Source organism: Balaenoptera physalus, assembly GCF_965194825.1.
Source record: "Balaenoptera physalus genome assembly, chromosome: 11".
In the NCBI taxonomy this organism is placed as follows: Eukaryota; Metazoa; Chordata; class Mammalia; order Artiodactyla; family Balaenopteridae; genus Balaenoptera; species Balaenoptera physalus.
In genome coordinates, this window is record NC_138896.1 from 3,406,806 (window position 1) to 3,425,190 (window position 18,385).

At 49.5% G+C, this 18,385-nt stretch overlaps 1 protein-coding gene across 3 annotated transcripts in view; it reads left to right on the forward strand.

The window, feature by feature from the left end:
* The window catches only part of CDYL (chromodomain Y like), a 153,430-nt gene that overhangs the window by 76,876 nt on the left and 58,169 nt on the right, over positions 1-18,385 (forward strand). For 2 of the 3 annotated variants that reach the window (XM_082413308.1, XM_082413309.1), the window contains exon 2: positions 6,344-7,010. The exons of the other annotated variant lie outside the window; for it this stretch is intronic. In XM_082413308.1, coding sequence (XP_082269434.1) covers positions 6,344-7,010 — 667 coding nt within the window. The remainder of the gene's footprint in view (positions 1-6,343; positions 7,011-18,385) is intronic. 3 annotated transcript variants of the gene reach the window in all.

Below are 18,385 nucleotides of genomic sequence, written 5' to 3' on the forward strand. Positions count from 1 at the left end.
GGGGTGAGAGCTCCCCCTGCTGGTCTTCCGACTCTATTTAATTGGGGTTTCTGTTCAGAAATGTTTTACACCAGCATGTATGAGAGTTCCACTAGTCCTGCATCCTCGTCTGCATTTACTCTTGCTGTCTGAATTTTACCCATTAGAGTAAGTCTTAAATTTAGGTAATATAAGCCCTCCAACTTCGTGCTTCTCTTTCAAGGTTGTTTTGGCTATTCTAGATTCTTAACTTTGACATACAAAACCTTAGAGTTAATTTGTCAATTTATGTAAAAGAGTTTTGGGATTTTTGATTGGGATTCTTTTGCACCTATGTATCAATTTAGGAAAAATTGACAACTAAATAAAACTGAGTGCCGATTTATAAACATGGTGTTTCTTTCGGGTTATAAGTATTCTTTCATTTCTCTCAGCCATGTTTTGTCATTTTCAGCATAGATGTTTTAGACATTTTGCTTAAACTTATTGCTAATATTTTGCTTTTTGATTATACTGTAAATGGAGACTTAAAATTTTTCCTTTTAATTATTTAATACTATTATTAATCCTGTGACTTTACTGAACTTGCTTATTTTTCCTAGTAGTTATTGTAACTTCCTTTATTTCTGAGTTTTTAAAATCAAGAATAAATATTGACTTTTCCTCAACATTTTTTAATGATGGAAAATTTTAAACATCTAAGTGGAAAGGAGTTTACAGTGAGCGTTCACAGGCCCCCTGCAGATTCTGCCTGCGCATTCTCCTTGTCATCCTGCCATCCATACATCCATTTCACTTGTTGACGCAATTTATAGTAAGTGCCCACATTAGGACGCTTCCCCCTAACAAACTTCATTTAGCATGCAGTTCATTAACTTGAATTCCATATGTGTTTATACATATTTGTTAATGATGTAACATTTTCTAACGATGCAGTGCACAGGTCTTAAGTACTATACAGGTTGCCAACCTTAACAAAGGCATGTACCTTTGCAACCCAAAGGCTTATTGAGCTAGAAAGTTCACTGATGTCCCTCCCAGTTAATTCCCTACCAACCTTTGTTTTTGGGGTTTTTTTCAATAATAGTTTGGGGTGGGGTTTTTTTTTTTTTTTTTTTTTTTTTTTGCTTGTTCAAGAATTTTCATTTAGATAGAATCATACAATGAGTAGTCTTTTGAGTAGGGCTTTTTCATTCAGTGTACTGTTTTGAGACTCACCCATGTGTTTGTATGTGTCACCAGTTGACTTCTTGTTGAGATTATTGTACGTACGTGTTACAGTTTGTCCAGTCGCTCAGAAACTTGGACTGTTTCTAGTTTGGGTCCATTATGAACAGAGTTGCTATAAATAGTTTTGTACAAGTCTTTTTGTAGGTGTATGTTTTCATTCCTTTTGGGTAAGTAATGAGGATTGGAATTGCTGCGTCATAGGGTAGTTATTTGTTTAGCTTTATGCAATGCTGTCAGACCTTTTACCGAAGTGGCTGTACCATTTGAAAATCCTACCAACACTGTATGAATATGCCAGTTGTACGTCCCTGCTGTGTTTTCATTTTAGCCATTCTAATGGGTACGTAGTAGTATCTCATTGTGTATTTAATTTGCATTTCCTCATGAACAATGATGTTCATCACTTTTTAATGTGTATACTGGCCATTCGTCTATCTTCTTTTGGAAATGTATGCTTAAATCCTTTGCCCGCTTTTAAATTACATTTTGGTCCTTTCAGTATTGAATTCTAGGAATTCTTTATTAGTCTTAGGGACCAGTCCTTGAAGATAAATTTTATGGATATCATCTCCCAATCTGTGGCGTGTTTATACATTTTCTCAACATTGTTTTTTGATAAAGTCTCATTTATCAATTTTCTTTCTTTCATGGTTATTGCTTTTTGTGACCTAAAGAACATTTGCCTGCCCCTAAGTCACAAAGATGATGTCCTATGTTTTGCTATGAAAGCTTCATATAAAAGCTTTTATAATTGGGCCTAAAATACATCTTGAATTAATTTCTGTGTGTAAAGGTTGGGATAAGCGTTGTGGTTCACTTTTTTTACATACGGATGGATAGCCAGTATTCCAGCAGTATTTATTGAAAAGACAAGTGGATTGCTTTGGAAGCCTTTGTCACCAAAAATCAATCACTCAATCATGTGGCCAGTTTAAGTGAGGGTCTACTTCTGGGCTCGCTCTCTCCTCTATTCCATTGATCCCCTTGTACGTCCTGTGTAAGTACCACACTGTTGGGAATCTCTTGGTTCTTGGGAGAGGGTCTTGAAGTATGGCTCTGTGAGTCTTCCAGTCAGTTCTTTTTCAGGATTGCTCTGGGTTGCTCTTCAGGTTTGTTGCCTTGCCATGTAAACGATCAGATCTCAGCAGTTTCCACATAAAATCGTGCTGGGATTATTATTGGGATTGTGTTGTATTTATAGATACATTTGGGAAATTTTAATTTTTAACAGTATTTACTCTGAATTCATGAACATCGTTCTTTCCTTTAGGTTTTATCATATATAATTGACACACAGCACCATGTAAGTTTAGGGTGTACAGTATAATGACTTACATATGTTGCCAGATGATCACCATAATGAGTTTAGTTACCATCCATCCTCTCATATGATTAAAAGAGAAAAAGAGAGAGAAGTGTTTTTTTCCTTGTGGTGAGAACTTTTAGGACCTACTTTCTTAGCAACTTCAAATATACCATAGAGCAGTGTTAACTACAGTTGCCATGCTGTACATCGCCGGAACCTATTTATTTTATAACTGGAAGTCTGTGCCTTTTGACCACCTTCATCCAGTTGCTCCTTCCCTCTCCCCCCGCTCCCCCGCCTTGAACGTCTTTCAGGGCTGTCCAAGGATGTTTGTTTAGAAGACAGCCATAGTTCCTCCTGCCAGAGGTCGGGGCAGGCATGCTCACGGCCCATCGTAAACGACTGGCTTCCTGTCCTGTAACATCACCCGTGTGTGCATGGGCCTCGCCTGGCCGTCTGTGTCATCCTGTGGGGACTGGAGCAGGGACATGCTGGTCCCCTGGCTGCTGCAGCTGCGGACTCTCTAGTCCTCTGGCTGTGATCAGGGGTCTTGCCTTTGCCACATCCATGAAACAGTGCAGACTCGCGTGATAGCTTGCAGATGGGGTGAAATCACAGACACGTCACGGTTCTTGAGTTTCACTTACGATGATGGCAAACTGACAAGGATGTGGTTTTCTCAGAGGAGAGGATGAAAGCCTCATGGGTCGCCTGGTGAGATACGAGCAAGATCCGTGGAGATCAATGGCTCGCCGTGTTGACCAGTTCATCGGCCCGGCAGTAAATGGTTCCCCGCTTTGTGGCCTGACAATGAGGAGAAATGGAGACGGTTGCAGACTGACGCCTCACCACGTGGTCCTGTGAGGACGCAGCTGCCAGACACGGCCCCCTTGGTGGCCAACTCTTCTCTGGGCAGGAGGATGTGCTCACCAGTTTGGTGGCACCTGGCCCAGTGCTTCTCAGAGTGAAAGGAGGAAGGTCACAACCACCGTGGGCAGAAGGCAGGCATGTTGTTAGGACCTTGAGTGGTTCCCTTGGGAGATGAGTGGGGACTTGGTACAGCAGGATAGGTGGCTCTAGCACTGACTGTCATGCCGGCCTCGGGTCCGTTGGGAGGTGACAGCAGAAGGCCCAGTGTTCTTTGCGGTGGGGGTGGTCTGGGCTGCTCCCGGACGCACGAGGTCTTGCTGTCCCTGGTGGCACAGCAGGAGGCTGCCCGGGGTTTGAAGGCGTTGGGCGTTACTTTGGCGGCTCCCCTTCTGTGGGGCCTTCCTGTCTGTGATCTCCTCCCCGCCCACCTCCTCTCACTCCACCGTCTGGCACCTGGAGCCTCTAAGACTGTGCTTTCTGGGACTTCCCTGGCCGTCCAGCGGTTAGGACCGCGAGCCCTCACTGCCCGGGGCACGGGTTCGAGCCCTGTTGGGGGAACTAAGATCCTGCATGCCTCGCGGCACGGCCAGAAAAAAAAAAAAAAGAGAGAGAGAGACTGTGCTCTCTGCCGAGTTCTGGGGATGTACGAGCCACTGGGGTCCCTTGTTTCAAGGGTCCAATCCCCTCAGTTCTGTGGGCTTTTGGTTTCCTTCCCATGTGGTCAGATAGTTATGTGTATATTCCTCTCTTTCTTCCAGTGGAACAATGTATCTGCCTGTGTTTTTAATAGTTAACAACTGTTCTTGGTAGTTAAGGCAACTTTTCCTGTCCTTAACAGTTAACACACCTTTCACGTGGCTGGTGAAAAACCTGTCTTCCTCATCTGTTGCTTCAAAGGTCCACCAGAATTCTTTGACATAAGCAGGGTTGTATGTATTCTTTTTCCACGGTGGTGCTCTGTTGTTCCAGGTTACCCAGGCATCGGTGTACGACTCAAACCTGAGAAAAGCCTTCAGCCTTGCTTCTGGTTGCAAAGTTATCCTGGAAGCCCACTGTTCTGGGAGGGATCACAGCAAGTATTAGCCACCAGCAGGGCCGCTGGCACAGTTATTGATGATGGTGCAACTTTGGTCGTCTTCTTGTAAGCGGATATGTTTGCATGCCTTATTTCTCAGGCTGTTCGGTATTTTAACTGCAGCAATAGCAGAGTTACTTTCTTCATTCTCCTACTGAGCTCTTTAACCACGGTGGGTTTCTCCATGGTTTTTGTTCATAGGTTAGTGAACCTTCGTCCGTGCTCTTCTTTCTGTCCTGTGCAACCCCCAGGCCATCCCAGCACCTTCCTGGGCCCCGAGATTGTGGCGTGCGTTGGGTGTTCGGAGTGACCCTTTTTGATTAATTTTACTGCTCTGGTAACCATCAGAGGACTTTTCTATGTTCAGGAAAGCCTGGTTTTACTTCTTTCACGTTTGAGGTTTTTTAGATTGAGTTTTAGAAGGAAATCCTAACAAAAAGAACTTTTGTCTGTAATTCTGTGCTTTTATGAAGAATTTGTTTTATAAAATTCTTTACATCGAGATTCTGTAACTTTGAAAGCTCCCCACGCTGCATCCTGGACCATGAGGGCCCACCGTGCAGGCCTGACGCCGCTGTGACGCGGGGTCTGCCTGGTGTGAAACCCGCCTTCTGCTGAAACAAGGCCTTTCCTTCCCCTAATCCTTGTCGCCCGGAGGCAGTAATGTGTACTTAACTTTAGACCCTTCTGTAGTTCAGGGCTTTGATTCTCTACACCCCAGGTAGGTATACTGGCGAGTTTGGGGGGTATTTCGACAGTAGGGCAGATGCTGGGGTGTAGGGTGTTCCCCACTCCCCTCCAGCGTCTGCAGCTGTACTCAGCTTCTGCTATTTTGGCATGTTGGAGAACTAGGTACACCGTTGTGTCAGCTGGCCTAAGCTGTAGCTTTGCCAGAAGTTTTCTGAAGACCCTGATAACGGCCTAGACCCCGTCTCCTTAGTTAAAGAGCTGCCTGCCGTGTGGCCCAGGCCTCTGCCTACGGGGTACGAGGTACCTGCTGCCACTGGGGAAGCAGGCTGGTGGTTTCTGTGTTGACTGGGGAGGTAGCCACAGATTGTATTTCCCCAGTAACTAGGGGGACATTATGTGAAACAGATGCGTTCCCGCGAGTCAGAGACGCTCTCCCACCTATACTTAGGATGTCAATTAAGGCAGTGGAATTTGTCACGGTAATGACAGTACGTTTCATGCCAAGGTTGTGTAAATTCATAAATTTGATACGGGATGTGTTGATCATCAAATTCAGAGACTGACAGAGTCTTCCTTTAAAGATGTCGGTTCACACTAGTTAAAACCAAGTTTTAAAGGTAAATAACCTGACCATTCTACACCATTTTATTACCAATAAAGCGTTAAGTCCTCTGTTGACCTTTTTCATTTTAACCGAGTGCTTCTAAGTGACGCTGTCAGTACCGACCCTGTTTCCTTGGCGCATGGGCCGGTGCCACCCTCAGAGCTCGGCCTGGACCGCAGCCGTGCTGTTTCTTGGGCACCTGCTGTTGGTAACAGGATGACTGGGCAGAAGGCTGGAGATGCCCAGCCCTGGTCCAGTTGTGACTGTGAAAACCAGGTCAGGTGGTCGGCGTTCAATGTAAAAAATAAAAAGAGAGCTTCTCTTGAATTACAAAAAAACAAGCTCCCTAACACATCCATATATTCTGAGCATAAAATTTTAGCCGTTTGTTTGACTTAATTTCAAGGAAATCGCTAAAACCCCGAATGTTCTGTTACTCTTCTGTTTTCAGATGGTTTGGCTCGGGAAGAGACGATCACGTGCATCACCTGTTGCGGTTTTTATTATTCTTGATGTTCCATTATTATTACGCTTGCACCTTACTTTTCAGATAACACGTTTACACTTGTCTCTTCTCCTCTGTGAACAGGTTGAACGAATCGTTGACAAAAGGAAAAACAAGAAAGGGAAGACGGAGTATTTGGTCCGGTGGAAGGGCTACGACAGCGAGGACGACACGTGGGAGCCCGAGCAGCACCTGGTAAACTGCGAGGAGTACATCCACGACTTCAACAGGCGCCACTCCGAGAAGCAGAAGGAGGGCCCCTTCACCAGGACCAGTCGGACCTCGCCGAACAATGCGAGGAAGCAGATCTCCAGATCCACCAACAGCAGCTTTTCCAAGGCCTCTCCTAAATCGCTAGTGGTCGGCAAAGAGCCCGAGCCCAAGGCCAGCCCGCTGTTTGCCGCCGGCCAGAAGTTCAGGAAGAACCCGACCCCATCCCTCTCGACCCGGAAGAACATGGACCTGGCCAAGTCGGGCATAAAGATCCTCGTGCCCAAGAGCCCCATCAAGAGCAGGACCGCAGGGGACGGCTTTCAGAGCGAGAGCCCCGAGAAACTGGACCCCGCCGAGCAGGGGCAGGAGGACACGGTGGCGCCGGAGGTGGCGGCCGAGAAGCCGGTCGGGGCTCTGCTGGGCCCCGGCGCCGAGCGGGCACGGATGGGGAGCCGGCCCCGGATACACCCGCTGGTGCCGCAGGTGTCCGGCCCCATGACCACGGCCGTGGCCACGGGGCTAGCCGTGAATGGGAAAGGTGAGTGATGGTCTTGGAGGGGCGTGGGGGGTCCTGCCCCGGAGGGCAGCCTGGCGTGAGCCCGGGGGCTCCTGCGGGTGCCGCTTCTGACAGATGTCTGTCTGCGGGGACCCTGGAGAGATTTCGCCAGCCCCCGCTTTCTTCACTTGAAGCCTTTGACATGTACGTCTGAAGTCAGCACTGGCTGTCTCTGTTTCATTGGCCGTCCACAGACTGGACCACCATGTTGACTTGATTTAAACAGTGTCCCACTCTGAGTAGGTTATGGCTGGGTTTTTTGTTTGTTTGTTTGTTTTTCTACAGCTAGTTTCTACCTTTATACATCTCTTAGACACTGGGTCTCATGTTAGGAATCCATCTGAATTTTCTAAGTGTGGCCGGTATTGATTAGAAGTCATGGTTCTTGTGCTAACCTATCTAAATAACCAGAAGTGCCTTTCAAGGAGGATATTGATGACCTAAGAGCCTTTGGGACTTTGATTGCTCTCTCTAAAATAGTCAACTGTTCGGATCCCTTTTTCGGAGCAGGAGTCCGCTCAGTGTGGGTGGTCTTTTCTGTTCTGCCTTTACCCTGTTCCTGACCTGGACGCTGCAGCTTGGGTGGTCATCCTGGGGCCTCCCCGACCCCAGGACAGCACACCTGGGGATCAGCATGGGCAGCTACCTTCCCTGCCCTTTTCCTGTGCCTGGCGAGCCGCCACGTCTTCTAGAATTATGTTACATCTTCTCTAACGTATGCCTCACCTCACGGTGGGTATACCTGCCTGCTGTCTTACTGGCCCCCCTGCTCCCCGCCTCTTGGCGGCTCCCATCTCTTTGCTGTGATTCTTGGACGGGGCGCGATCCCCGGTCACCAGCTGCTGCACCTCGTGGGCAGGCGGCCTTGAGTCTGCACGCGGCCCTCCCCTGCCTGTCCAGCTCCCTCTCCACGTCGGGGTGCCTGCTCTTCTCTGCCCTGTTCCTTCTTCACCTCGTGGACATTGGTCTTCCTTCTGGTCCAAGAGCCACCCGCTCCCATGTCCCTTCGTCCCTCGTGCCCCCTCGCCCTCCGTGTTGCAGGAGTGGGACGGTCTCTGTACCTGTGTGCATCTCCCTCAGCCCACACTTAGTAGAATAATACGAAACAAGGAAAAGTGATGTTGGTTTGTTTGGGGCGCTCTTTTCCTCCAGGGGAATGTTCCCCTGAGACACCGCTCTGCCGTCTTGCTGTGGTGCGTCCGCAGGCTTGGTCTTGGGCCCTGGGTCACAGGGAGGGGGATGTGATGGAAGTCAGGGTCCCCTCTGCACAGTACAGGGGCCTCGCGCCAGTGTTTCTCAGGCACGCGCTTTGCCCCGATGCCACTCCTCCCTGCCCTTGGCCTCCACCTGGAGCTCGTCCGCAGAGCTGGCTTCTCGTGTGGCCAGCCTGCTCACAGAGGCGGCCCTGTGACCTCGGCGCAAGGAAGGAGCATAGAGGCTCGGAGGCAGGCGAGGCCTGACAGCCCGCTAATCGGAGGCTCCACTTTACAGACGGGGGTCGAGTCCGGAGCGGCTGGGACGCTCAGGCCGGGCGGGAACCAGCACGTCTCATAGTTCCCACCCTGTGTTCTCCTCGCCACTGCCGGCCACCTTCACCAGGGAAAGAAGCGTCTCCTGCTTCTCCGCACGCTCGGGCCAGGTGCCGCCTGGGCTCTGGTGCTGCAGACGAGGCCTGGGCCCGAGCCGCCAAACGACGGCCCGCGGGCCCAGCCCTGTGTGGCCTGGGAGCTAAGAATGGTTGTCGCATTTTCTGATGTTTGGAAAAATCAAGAGGAATAATATTTCACGATCCGTGAAAATAGAAGAAATTCAGGTTTCTGTTCCACAAGGCGTTATTGGAGCACAGGCACGTTCGTCCGTTCACCTGCAGTCTGGCTGCTTTCCAGCCGCGGGGACAGAGGTGAATCGTTGTGACGAGACTGTAGCCTGCAGGCTGAAGGTGGGCCATTCGGCTTTTAACAGAAGAAGCTTCCTCACCCTGCTCTGGGAAGCCTTGGTCCTGGGGGTCAGGCACAGAGGGCTCAGATCCTGGGGTTCCCCTTTGATTGTCCACAGAGCTTGTGTGTACATAACGTTTTCTGGCCGGAGGGGACGCATAATTTTCAAAACGATTTTGACTCTTCCGTTCCCACATTCTGCTCTCAGCACAGTTCTGCAGGGTTGGCTGCCCTCAGCAGAAGCCCTCAATTTTGTATATAAGGAGGGTTGCGGCTTCTATTTAAATAAAAAGTGGGTGACTTCCTTTTTTTATCACTCTTACCCATTTCAGAAATTTTTCAGTGTCTATAAGGGTGTCTGTGGTTAAAACCACAGGGGGCGTGTAAGCATAAAATCTTAAATTATTTTATCTTGTTCTGCGGAGGTAGTTCATTGGGGTGAGAGTAACATATGTTTCCAAGGCCCCTGTGACCGCCCTTCTCTCCTGCCCACCCGGGTCCCATACAGGTTGAGAATCTCCTCCCCACTTAGATGGGAGCAAGTCTGGCAGCCCCTCGGGAATGTCTTTAAGGCCGTGGTGAACCAGGCTTGCAGTGGTGTCCCGGACGCTGGTCAGGGTCACTGGGTGCCTTTGCTTCCTGTCACCCTTCTGCGGGGAAGATGCTTTCGTTCTTCCTGCCACTGGACTGTGGGCTCCGGGAGGGATGTTGTCTTGCGGGGCTGAGCCTCCCCGCGGCCAGAGCAGGGCCTCTGCGTGGCGGGAGTGATTTGGGTAGAACAGTGCTTGCTGGAGAAGAGGCTGTGTGACACGTCCTTTTCGCCCTGTCGCTGGGTCACACTAAACGAGAGGGGGTGCTATTGAAAAGACAAGGTCCATGGTCCAGAGCATGGAACCTTCCGGAAAACCACATCCTCGCCTTCAGCGTGTCTCTCTCCTGACGAGCAGGACCGAGGCCCTCTTGGGTGGTTGGTCCACGTTCGTACATTGTTAACACAGATGTTTGTTTCTACCTTCCACGGTAATTTTAGAGCCGCACCAGAACCCTGATTTGTTTTTCTAAAACTAATTGAAGCAGATACTTGTGGAGTCATTGGGAAATGAACCATCTCCTATTCAAAACATTAATCGAGTAGGGGGGATATTTTTGCCACCAGGCACAACAGATACTTAAATGTCTGTTACCCAAAAGAGTAAATGTTTCTGGAGAATTTTAACACACACACACACACAGTGACTTTTACAGACTAACCATATGTGTGTTTGGTTTTTGACTGTTTTAAGTATGAAACAGAGGTTTAAAAGATGAGTATATTGCTTCACTCAGAAATAGAAAAAATTTTAAATTTAGGCAGTGCAGCTGTGTTTCCACTCTTTTTTATTAATAAGTTAGTTTTCATGCTCTTTTAATTGCCTGATGAACTAATCCTACAAAAGAAGCAATTGCTTTTAAAAACTGTATTATTGTTACTTTGTTCTTTCGTGAATTCAAATATATAGTTGATCACCATTCCACAAGTATGACGTTTGAGAAAATACTAGTAGCAACCTGTTGTTTTGAAATGAGGTCTAAACCTTATCAGTGTTATCATGTAGGGTTGGCTGCTGGATTTTAAGTCAAAGCTAACAGATTTAGGAGGAAAATGATGGAGGAAATACCTTAATACACCACATGTCTACCACCCCATGAGCATTTCAGTCAGAGGAAGCTCCTGGGAGAAATTTTCGGGAAAAGTTGGCTTCTTCGGAGGAGCTGCGGCATAAGTTCCTCCCAGTAAGAATATGAAGCAGGTGAGGCCCGGGCTCCCGGTCCAGAGCTTCTCTGCAGGAGGAGCCCTGGGGCTACTTGCTGTGTAGGCGCTGACATTGGAACTTACCTGCAGGGACAGTTAGGAGGCCAGGAGACCAGTGCCCAGAGGCCGTCGCTGCTCAGTGGGGCCCCAGCAGGAAGTGTCCGCTGGACAAGAGGACGTTTGAAGCCGCACTGTAGCAGACCGTCAGTTAAATGCGTGTACGAGGGCTCACCACGAAGGATTTCCATTTGAAACCAGCAAGCGTTTGTCGTCGTCTCCCACGCAGCAAGGCTGCAGGGGGAAAGTGACCCGCCAGCGGTTCGCGGGCGCTCACCTTTGCCCGCCTTGAGCACACGGTAGGTGGCCCCGCAGAACGGTGCAGTTGCCCCGTTTCCTTCCTGAGCTGAGCTCGGCAGCCCCCAAACCTGAATGTGCTTCAGATTCCAGTGGGGTTTTAGGCACAAGGCCCCACGGAGAAGAGGTTTCTGCCCTGCGGCAGCAGCCTGTGGGGTGAAGTCGGTCACCCCCAGGAGTCTCTGAAAACGTACAGACCGTCATCATTTTACTTGAAAACTTGTAAATGGGCGGTTCTTTGCCGGTCCCTGATGTGGAGCCCAGGCCTTTAAAGGGGTGCTTCCACTTGCCACTTGTTTGAAGAGCGAGCCTCTTTCTTTACACGTGGCCCCACTGGTTTTGTGCGATGCACACCCTTAACCCCTCTTCTCCTGTTTCCAGTTCGGATTTCATTAAAGTGGACGCGGTCGTAGGTACTTACCAGTGTGCCTGGGTGCACAGCCCTGGAAGTGTTCATTCTTCCCACTTTCTCACTTACACCTGTCGTGACCGCTCCTTTTACCCGTACGCTGTACGTACTTTCCAGAGCATCACTGTTTTCTCTGAAGCATCAGCTCACTGTTTGTAATCACGTCTCCTGTCTTGTGTAAAATGAACTAAGTGTGATCGTGACAGATTCAACGGGCCTAAGACGTTTCAGGGAGTCACCCAGCCAGCTCTGGACCAGCCCGAGTCCCAGCAGGAGGGACCCGACCCGACTGCCGGGCTCCGACCTCTGCTTCTGGGAGACTCTCCCCTCCTCGCCCCTCCGCGAGGTTTTAGGGCTCTCAGGAGTGCCTGGGACCCGGGGCAGCGTTGACCCAGTGAGCCCACTTCAGAGCCCTTGTGACCGTTGGGTTTTCTCTTTTCGTTTCCACTGTCCTTGTGTCTCTTCCTATTCCAGCAGTTCTCGGAGTGCGGTGCCCAGAGCAGCATGAGCGCCTGGGGACCTGCTAGGGACGCACCCCCCAGGCCCCGCCCCACCTGTCGAGCCAGACTCTGTCTCAGGTGGGCCCAGCACACCCTCCAGGTGGTCCTCAGGCCATCCTGTGCTGTGTTGTCTTGTGAGTTTGTGGTTTTGTAGAGCAAGATGGGAACTAACTATCCACTACTAAATCCTTGTGTTTGTAGTATATTTTACGTTCTTATCGTTAGATTTAGTTCCTATTCACTCTTGAGATCTTGATTTGAAATTGTCTTTAGGCATTTGTAAATTATTTTGAAATAAATACTTTAATAATTAAACATTTTTAATGACAGGAAAACATAAAATAAGTAAAACATCTCAAAGAACGAAATGAAAAGTAAAAGCTCCCCCCTCCCAAATCCCACCTCCTTCTCCTCCTCTCCAGAGAGAACTGCTGCTAACAGTTTTTTCCTTCCAGAAATTGTACAGACATGTACATCTTTTCAGTACATCAGTGGCCTCGTACTTGTCGTGTGGTTCTACCACTTAGGTTTCTTTTCCACTTTTATGATACGTCTTGGATGTATTTTCAGATCCATGTGAACAGCCCTCCTCCATTCTCTCAGAGATGTCGTGGTTGTTTACCGCATGGCCTCAGTGATTTCATGTCGCTGCCTCTCGGCAGGGGGCACTGTGGCACCTGGGCCTGGGTGGTCCCCTGGCTCAGCATCCCTGGCCCTGCCCTTAAGGCACTAGAGTGGCCTCAGGCATAGCGTGTCGTGTTCCCGTCTGCCAGCACACCTGCATTCCCGCAGGGGCCTGTGTCTGGGCGCATCCTTTAGGTGAGAACCACAGCTATAGGCATTGTGAGTTTTTCCGCCATAAATGAATAAATTTAATTGATGTTACAACAGCAGAAATGGTAACGTACCTCGTGTCTCAAACACAAGTAATCCAGAAATACTGTGAATTTTGACACAAGTAATTGACAAGTACATTGAGCGAAATAGGAAAGTTGACCATGGCCACCTCCCCTCAGAATACCATTTCTTTCCCCAGAGGGAACATTAATAGTTTGACGTGTGTCATTTCAGACGTTTTTCTGGGTGTCTGTACTCTTCAATATGGAATCGTACTCCATAAATGTTCTTGTATTTGTCTTTTTCATTTGACATCCTGTCTTGGAGAACTTTGTATTTTAAGACTCACATCTCTACCTCACTTCTCTTGGAGTCGTAAACTTGATTTTTATTTTTTTGATACTATTTCAAACTTTCGGAGAAGTTGGGGGACAGTACAAGAAAAACCCATCTACACTTTTGTCCACGTTCACCGATTGTCTGCATTTTGCCTCATTTACTCTCTCCTCCCCCTGCCCCGTGCACGTGTGTATTTATACCCGCACGTACGCGCGTGCATAGACACCACTGTTATCCTGCATCATTTGAGGCTGCACGCTTGCTGCTGTGAACAAGAGTAAATGCAAGGGCTACAACTGACCTAAGATTCAGATGTTAGCAAATTGCTCTCTAAACAAGCTTGAAGACTGGGTGCCCATTGACCTGTTCTTAATCAACCTTTAAATATCTGCCCAATGAGAAGGTTGAAAATGGTATCATTGTTTTAATTTTAAAACATGAAAACTCTGTGTTTACAGGTTATAATTGCTGGTTTGCATTTATTTTTCTGTTAGTCCCCTTTATATAGCCCTTGCCTATTTTGCAGCGGGCGGGGAGAGGGCTGTTGGCGGTGTGTGGAGGGAGGGATGGGTGGCTCAGCTTTTCCAGAGTGTGACGACTTCATGAACGTGCATGTCACCCTCGCCCGGGGACCACACTCGTCTCGGGTTTGAGCCACCATGTGTGCCCGTCCTCCTGGCTCCCACGCCAGGGGATAGAGTGAACGGGCCTGTCTGGTCTCTGCCTTAAGGGATATTTACAGCAGTTTAAAGAGAACACCCCAAATTAATTTGCATTAATTTTATGGTCCTTGCCCAGGTTTGAATATACCAAAGTGTGTTATTTTATTAACTTGGAGTTTTATAATTTTAAAAGAATTTAGATTCCTTAGGTCATATGCAAAGAAAGAACCTTTCTGACTGCAGTTCCTCCTCCTTTTGAACTTTGTAACTGACTGGTACACGGGCAGAAGGAGAACAATCACATAGTCAGGTGAAATTCCTTTTTTTTTTTTTTTACGTTTGCTCTTGTTGCTGCCGACTAGTGGGGCTGAACATCTGTTCCAAACCCCACTCATCTTCTGTATCCTGTATTCTTATTGCTGTCACCTGCAGCGGGGGACTGGGCTTCTGGGATATGCCGCCAGTGACGTCCTTGACGGGCAGCTGTCCACAGCTGTGTGTGGACACGCACCCAGTCTCACCTCCGAGCCTGCCCTTCTGTCGCCTTTGTTCTGTCGTAAGTTCTCCAACCTGCTGCTGCTGCTTCCAGAGCATCTCGTGTTACAGACGAGGCTGGTTCTGAAAGAGAAAGTGATTTGGTAGAGTTGGTGGGACAGGAGGGTCCGTGATAGAACCTACTCCTGACTCCTGTTTGGTTCTTCTGTGTCACACGGGTGACAAGGGACTTTTTATAAGCATGATTCACAATACTGACCGTACTATAATAGTCGAGATTTTTTTCTGTCTCCAGTGAGTGAAATGACTCAAATCAGTTTAAACAAGCAAATAAAAATGCCTGCATTGGCTCAGAGTAGGATCCAGGCACAGCTGGGTCCAGCCACCCCCAGCACCCCGTCTCCCCGCCACGGGCTCTCTGCTTCGTTCAGAGGGTGAGGGCTGGCGTGCCGACCCTCTCAGCAGACCGGGCAGAGAAGCGTCTCCTCCTTCCCAGGAGTTCCAGCGGGTGAGAGCAGCCCACCCAGAGTCTGGTTCCCCAGGGAACACCCCAGCCGAAAAGCAGTAGAAATGGGAGCTGGGCTGAGCCCCCGAGAGTCTCGACACATTTAGGATTACTGAGTACATTTAAAATATAACTCTGCTCTCCTCGGTTACAGAAAACTGTGCGTGTTAAGTATTGACCATTGAATAATAACAGCTCCAGTGAGTGTCCCGTTCCGGCTTCTGGGTGGTCCTGTCTCGTGGACGTGCTCCTCTCTCGTGGACGTGCTCCTCTCTCGTGGACGTGGTCCTCTCTCGTGAACGTGCTCCTCTCTCGTGGACGTACTCCTCTCTCGTGGACGTGGTCCTCTCTCGTGGACGTGCTCCTCTCTCGTGGACGTGCTCCTCTCTCGTGGACGTGGTCCGCCGCTGGCCGCTGCTGCCCTCTCACTTCCTAGCTTTGTGCGTAAGTTGGGTTGCGCACGACTGCCTGTTGCGGTCCTTGCAGTCCTGTCTTGGGGCTGCCACTGTGCTGATCTTCTAATTTGATGTCACCTTTTAAAAGTCGGTCACATTATTAATTACACATGAGGAAAGGTGATTTTCATAAGTCAGTTTATCAGGCACCACTTGAAGGAAGACCCTTATTAGGAGTCGAGTTCCCCAGGATGCCCTCGCTGTGGGCGGAGAGGTCTGCAGTGGCCTGGGAACCCGGACCAGGTGGAGGAGAGCCGGTTCCCTAGAGGAATCTCTGAGAGCAAAATCTGGCGGCGAAGATCCAGAACAGGTGGACAAATTTGATACCACTGTAGATGGTGGGATGGGAAAGCATTTCAGTCTCCTCTGGAATCTTCTGTATCGTCCGGTCCAGTTGTTTACTTAGAGTAGGTGTTTGACGAACATTTGTATGTGAGTGGACGAGGTGCCGGAGGGATTTTTGTCTCTTCTACTTTCATCCTCAGTGTTTGTCTTCTAAAAAGAGTGTGAGTGGAAACGAAACAGCAGATCTGTCAGGGGAGACGGGAGAGATTGCCAAGGAAGTAAGAGCCAGGGCAGCTTTGGAGCTTGCGTGCAAATATGGAGTGAGAGGTGATTCTTCGAGCTGGAAAAACTGAAGAAAACATCTGTAGGTTAATGGTGTAGAACATCTTTTTTAAAACACCAGTGAATAATTTCACTTTGTATGACAACATGCAGGAGGCAACTTGATAGGTAATGACTCGGGCCTCTCCCGAGATGCACCCACTTCCAGAACCCCGGGTCGCCAGAATGAGCTTCAGACCAGTGGAGCCTGTCCCGGGCCTCGGGCCCAGGTCCTTTCGAGGTGGAAATGACCTCGGCGTTCAATTCCGTGCATTTCCGCCGTGGAGCTGGCTTCTCCCTTCTCATCTGCCCCCAGCTTAGCAGCGTTCATTGCTGTGTCCTCGTCAGATTCCCCAACGTCCTCAACCTCCTGGGAGGGGGTGTCCCGCCCGCCTTCCTGCCCCCGGGCCTCCTGCCCTCGGCTCTGGGGTGGAGGTGCTGACCCCCAGGCTCTGGGGCCCGCGGTGCCAGGCAGGTTCCTCCGGGTCTGTGTCTTCTCCCCTGTCACTGACTGATGCTCCGACCTCCCGGTCCTGCCCCAGCATCCCTCAGAGGCGGGCTTCACACCTGCGTTCCCACCCTAGGACTCGGCCTGACCTCTCACTCCTGACCCCGGGAGAGCGCCGGCCCGGCGTTCCGCGGCCAGTCCCCTGCTTCATCCCATCCACCCGTCACTGGTCCTCACGACCCAATAGCTGGTGCTTGTCCCAACGTTGGACTGACAGAGAACGTCAGGATGCACAACCCCTTTTCCTCGGGGTGTGACCTCTTAAAAACGATCTTGTTTCCACCCTGATCTTCACTTGCCTTTTGGGCCACACTGTGGAGAATTTAGTCCACGTTCTTGGTCCTCTCCTTTCCTCCTCTGCCCTCAGTCTGGCTCTCGGCACCCGGACCTCTGGCCACCCCAGCCACGGAGTCGGGGCTGCAGCCTTTTAATGTTTTATGTGGAGCGGAGGACATGTTTCGTATGGCTTATCACATCTTTTAGTTTTGTTTTCATTTTCAGGTGTGGTAACAAACACATAAACACTAAGTTTACCATCTGAAACATCGTTAAGTGTGTAGTTCAGAAATGTTAAGTGCATTCACGTTGTCACACAGCGGAGCTTTAGATCTTCTTCCTCTTACAGAGTGAAACTGTCCCCATTAAACACTAATGCCCCTTCCCCACAGCCTTTGGCAACACCATCCTACTCTCTGTTTCTATGATACTACTTTAGGGACCTCATATAGTGCAGTCACACAGCATTTGTCCTTTTGTGTCTGCCTTATTTCACTGAGCATAATGTCCTCAAGGTTCATCCGTGTTACAGCCTGTCAGAATTTCCTTCTTTTGTAAGACTACATACTATTCCGTGGTATGTATGTATTTTTTCCTTCATTCATCTGTCGATGGACGCTTGGGCGCTTCCGCCTCTTGGCTATTGCGAATGATGCTACAATGAACATGGGTGTGCAGACATCTCTTCAAGATCCTGCTTTGAATTCTTTTGGGTAAATACCCGGAGGTGGGATTGCCGCATCACGTGGTAATTCTGCTTTTAATTTTTTGAGGACCACATAGCAGCCACAGCATTTTACATCCCCCCAGCAGTGCACAGGGGTTTCCATTTCTCCACACCCTTGCCAACGCTTGTTGCATCTTTGTTTTTAAAATACTTGTTCTGGAACGCTGCTGTTCCTTGTTCACCTTTTACCTCTCGTTTTCTTTTCGGTTGCCTTTGTGCTATTCTTCTGCCCCCCTTAAGTGGCACGGTCCCCGGGGCTGTTCGCCGTGGCACCCATTCGCAGAGGGATGTTGTTTGGTGTGCCGGGCCGTCAAGGGGACCCTCGCGGAGCAGCTGCTGGCGCTGGGAACATCGCTTGGGGTTCCGATGCCTGGGCACTCCCTGCTGCCTACACACTTAGAGGCCTTCCTCCAGCTCAGCCAAGGTAGCAGGCCGAGCTCTGGCCCCCTGAAATGGAGGTGACACCCTCCTCTCCATAGCTGTACCCGGCGGACAGGGGATTTCTGGGGAGTAAGAACCAAGACTCCCGTCCTACTTTTTCTACCACCTGCCTGGCCTCATGGTAGGAGCTGAATGTGTGGAGTGGGTAAAAGCATTTTCTTCTTTCCTGGTTCATCTAAACATGGCTTTTCATTATTAGCATTTTACTGAATATTCATAGAGTATTGTTTTGTCTGGGCAAAAATCTAATTAAAGAATTCATTCAACTTCAGCAAACAAACGCAGTGAGGACAGAGCACTCCCTCTAGCCGTGACGTGCTCGCCATCATCTGGGTGCTACGGGGAGAAGAAGGCTTCTGTGCGCTTTCTCCCGGGGCCCGGTTCCGGGGGCTCCTGGCTCACCCGCCCCTCCCCGGCTCCGTGGCTGTGGGCCCTCCAGCTGGAGCTGGCTGTGCTGGGTTCGTCTCACTCGGCTTCAGACACAGTTGTGGGGACTCCTGAGTTCCTGAAACGG